The sequence below is a fragment of the Akebia trifoliata genome, chromosome 2 (genome assembly GCF_017979445.1).
Source record: "Akebia trifoliata isolate Shusen 1 chromosome 2, ASM1797944v1, whole genome shotgun sequence".
Classification (NCBI taxonomy): domain Eukaryota; kingdom Viridiplantae; phylum Streptophyta; class Magnoliopsida; order Ranunculales; family Lardizabalaceae; genus Akebia; species Akebia trifoliata.
The window spans coordinates 1,787,656-1,791,407 of NC_141376.1; the positions used below are offsets into that span (position 1 = coordinate 1,787,656).

The following is a 3,752-nucleotide window of genomic DNA, read 5'->3' on the forward strand; positions in this document are numbered from 1 at the left end:
ACTTGACTCACATGTAGACAATATCAATGAAAGCTAAAGATCCACACCCTTACAACTATTCAGCCCAAAAAATACAACCCAGGTTTTCTTTCTTTTTTTTCACCTTTTGGTAGGTAAGCTGAGAACAAACTTGTGCTGCAATAAGCCAATCGACAAAAGCTCAATCCCATCCGAACCAACTTGCTTCTGAAGGACAGTCTAGTGTATACTAAAATTGAACCTCCACCAAAATGACTCCTGGTTTTCAACAATATTTATCTGATCTGTAGTTGATCGGCCAACATAGTTTGAAATCCAGTACTAGTTTGTTTTTTATGTCGGAACTAAGTAAAATTGTCTAAGGCACTAAGCTGACCATCTAATTCAGCAACCATAGGTTTGAACTATCCGATGTTAGAAATCCCTAAATTAATAATCAAATGAAAATCAAACTTCATTATAAATGAAAAACAACCCTATTCTTCCAAATCCATACATAAACAAAAGGAAAAACAGAGAAAGATTTATATAAACCAAACAAAATACCAAACCATAAGAGATTCTCTTCGAATAGACGACAAAAAAAAACCGTTATGACACAAAACATACCCTAAAAACCTATAATTCGGAATCCAAATATAATGGGGTCCTGATGAGAACACAATAGCAGTTGCAATTTAAATTTATAAAAGTGGGATTAGTTGCCGGATTTTGTATAAATTGCAAGGGAAGGAGGAGAACCACATAACAGAATTTCAGTCTACGTATTCTATGGAGGTTGCCCCTTGAAGTGGCATATTAGCAAATAAATCACCGTTTCTAATTCTTTAGTCTTCTCATCAGGGTCACAATTCTCTCTCTCTCTCTCTCTCTCTCTCTCTTTGCACAACAGTGATGATGAATGGAATTAAGAGCATCCCTTAAGATTAAACTAAACAAAATAAAGAAAGAAACAAAACAATACCAACATTCTAACAAATATAAGTACACCAACAAACCAACCTTGTTTTATATTTATTTAGATTTAACTACCAAAGGTCCAGATCAAAATTACAGCCAATAATTACAAAATCAAGAACAAATTACTTCACAAACCCAATCATGAGTTCTAGTCTCCTTGTCTTTCACATACTCCAAAACAAAAACACAGAGAAATACCAAAAACCCATGTCTAAAATATGAAATCCAGAAAGAAAATTTAAGTCTCTGATGTGATCTTGAGATGTTTAGTCTTGAATCTATACCTGGCAGCCCTGGGGATGACCTGGCTGGGGCCCATATGAAACTGCCCAGGACTGTCAGTGAGGGGAGGCCCATCATCATAAACATACCCAACAAGATGTCCACAGCTGTTGCACTTGATCTTGGTTCTCTTCCTTTGAATTCCCCAGTAATTAACAGTCTCAAAGAAAGGCATGATCTTGTCTTCTTTTTCAAATCTTACTTTGCTTTCATCTACCGAAGAGAAAGAAAGGGTCCCCTTGTTTCCAGCCTCGAAGTAGAAATCAGAAGGGAAGAGATGAATTGTGTGCAGATTCAAGTTTGATCCGCATTCCGTACAACTGTAAATCGAAGCCATTGATGAGGTTTGATGATCTGGAGAGATAAAGAGAGGAGAGATAGTAGAATATATAAATAATAATTAATATACAAATAGGAGAAGAAGTTTCAAAGCAACCCTTGAGAACTCAGAATTGAGATTTGAGATAGAAAACAAGGCGAGGAGGAGTTTTCAAAGATTTTGAAGTCAATCCAGGAAGTTTCTTCAACTATACGACGTACTTTGACCCATAATTATTTAGGGCATAAAATGGATCGGACTTGACCTGAGATTCCAGTGATCCAAAATAACGGGTTTGAATCCTTAGAGTAGATCCGAATAAAAATGGATAGAATATGATTAATGTCCCTTAACCTGAATCAGATTCAAATCCGATTTGAATGATACATTGCTTTTGGAAATTATACTTTTTTAAAATATCATTTTCTACAACTTGAATTCCTATGAAATGAAAGGATTGTAATGGTAAAATAGAATAATATTCTAATTAAAAAAGAATTAAAAGGGAAGAGAAGGACAAACGGTCCTAAATTATTTGACCCAAACTAAATCATACAATTTGAATCGGGTCTGATCCTGTTTTAATGAATCTAAATTGATTTGGATATGATTTTAGTCAGTAAGATCCAAGTTGAATTTGGATCTAGTTCAATTTAACAAGTTGGATCTTAATATGGATATATGCAGATCCAATCTAAGTCCATCCCATTTAAGCTCTACTAGGACGGTTTGACGACAAGCTCCCATTGGGCAAATTGGGCGTGAGTTTGGGTTGAGTTAGACTTAAGTTGCCAAACCTCCTTTGGAAGCATAATATGGCTTTAAAACTTGTTTTGACGTCTCGTCTTGTCCATTAACAAAATCGAGTTGTTTTGGATGAGTTTTCTGATAAGTTTGAGTTGTCTTGTTTAACAATGAGAAAAATGAACTGTAGTTTTAAATCTCGTCCGATATATTTGATTTATCTATCCGTCTCATTGGTAGCTACTAAACTCTCAAATTTAAAACTAAAATTCAACAATGAAAAATTATTTTGTTTTCGTAGTTTTTTTAAATTTTTAGAATTTTGTCCTTTATAACCTTGTGGTATTAGATCATGTTTTTAGATGCCACAAATTCATGAGGTTAGAATCCACTCCAAGGTATGTTAAATAACAAACTAACGCCATAAATTTAAATTTTATGACATGGATCCCACTCCAGGGTTTGCTCTCAGAAACAAACTTGATAAAGTGAGGTTTATTGGATCCCATTTTCAATTTTCAAGTTTTTTCGACTAAAATACTTGGAAAGATCAACTAAAAACTTGAGATAATGACTTGCTTAAATGATTTCAACCCAAAAGAACTATTCTTGATCGATTTTTATCAAAAAACAAAGAAAAGAAATGTGAAAAAACCCCTGAAGATGGCTTCTTCTTTCTTAAATCCTTTCTGACGGAATGGAGTCTCTGAAACCCGATTGAGATGTCAAAAATCCAATTTTTGAATGAAAACAATGAGTTCGAACGGTTAGGGCATTTAATCGTGAGAAATGTAGGAGATGAGGAGATGAGATCCAATGACCATTTAGAAATAAAAAATTTACTAAATGTCCTGCCAAACAACCGGTGAAAACTTAAGGACTATTTAAAAAGAAATCGTTCTACGAGGGCTCTTTAAGTAATTTTTCCTAATTTGTTACTCAACTCTTACCTAGTATTAGATCTTAATCTCATCAATTAGTGGCATCCAAAAAACATGATCTGATGCCATGGGGTTATTAAGTATTAAAAAAAAAAAAAAAGTCATGCTAAAGTGACCTCAACGGAGGACATCTTAATGTGGTGGAGTGTGCATGCCCGTAAATACATTTTCTTTAAGATATGAGTAAAATGCATTTATGGACATGCGCACACCGCCACATCAAGATGTCCTTAGTGTGTCTCCCACTAAGGTCACTTTAAGATTAATCAATACAAAATTCTACAAATTTAAAAAAAATAAAAATAAATAAATAAATAAATTTCATCATTGAATATTAATTCCATTCATTTTCAACTCCTTCAATCAAACTTAAAAATGATTTTATTTTTAATTTGAATGTTTCCATGAGACCTAGAAGGCTGTGGTGTTGGATTGCAAATTTGACAATTTAAAGCCGAATGACCCTTAAGAGAGATTGGAAAATCTTACTAAATTCGTCGTGCTTAACATGATTATCTAAAGTAAGG

At 33.8% G+C, this 3,752-nt stretch overlaps 1 protein-coding gene across 1 annotated transcript; it reads right to left on the reverse strand.

Moving 5' to 3' along the window:
* Nucleotides 1–964: 964 nt before the first annotated feature.
* LOC147408666 (methionine-S-oxide reductase) lies at nucleotides 965–1,718 on the reverse strand. The gene has a single exon (XM_086420478.1). The coding sequence runs from the start codon at nucleotides 1,556–1,558 to the stop codon at nucleotides 1,178–1,180; it is 381 nt and encodes a 126-aa protein (XP_086276604.1). The 5' UTR covers nucleotides 1,559–1,718; the 3' UTR covers nucleotides 965–1,177.
* Nucleotides 1,719–3,752: the final 2,034 nt, after the last annotated feature.

Coding starts and splice junctions, on each gene's coding strand:
- LOC147408666 (XM_086420478.1), bottom strand. CDS start 1,558: ATGGCTTCGATTTACAGTTGTACGGAATGCGGATCAAACTTGAATCTG.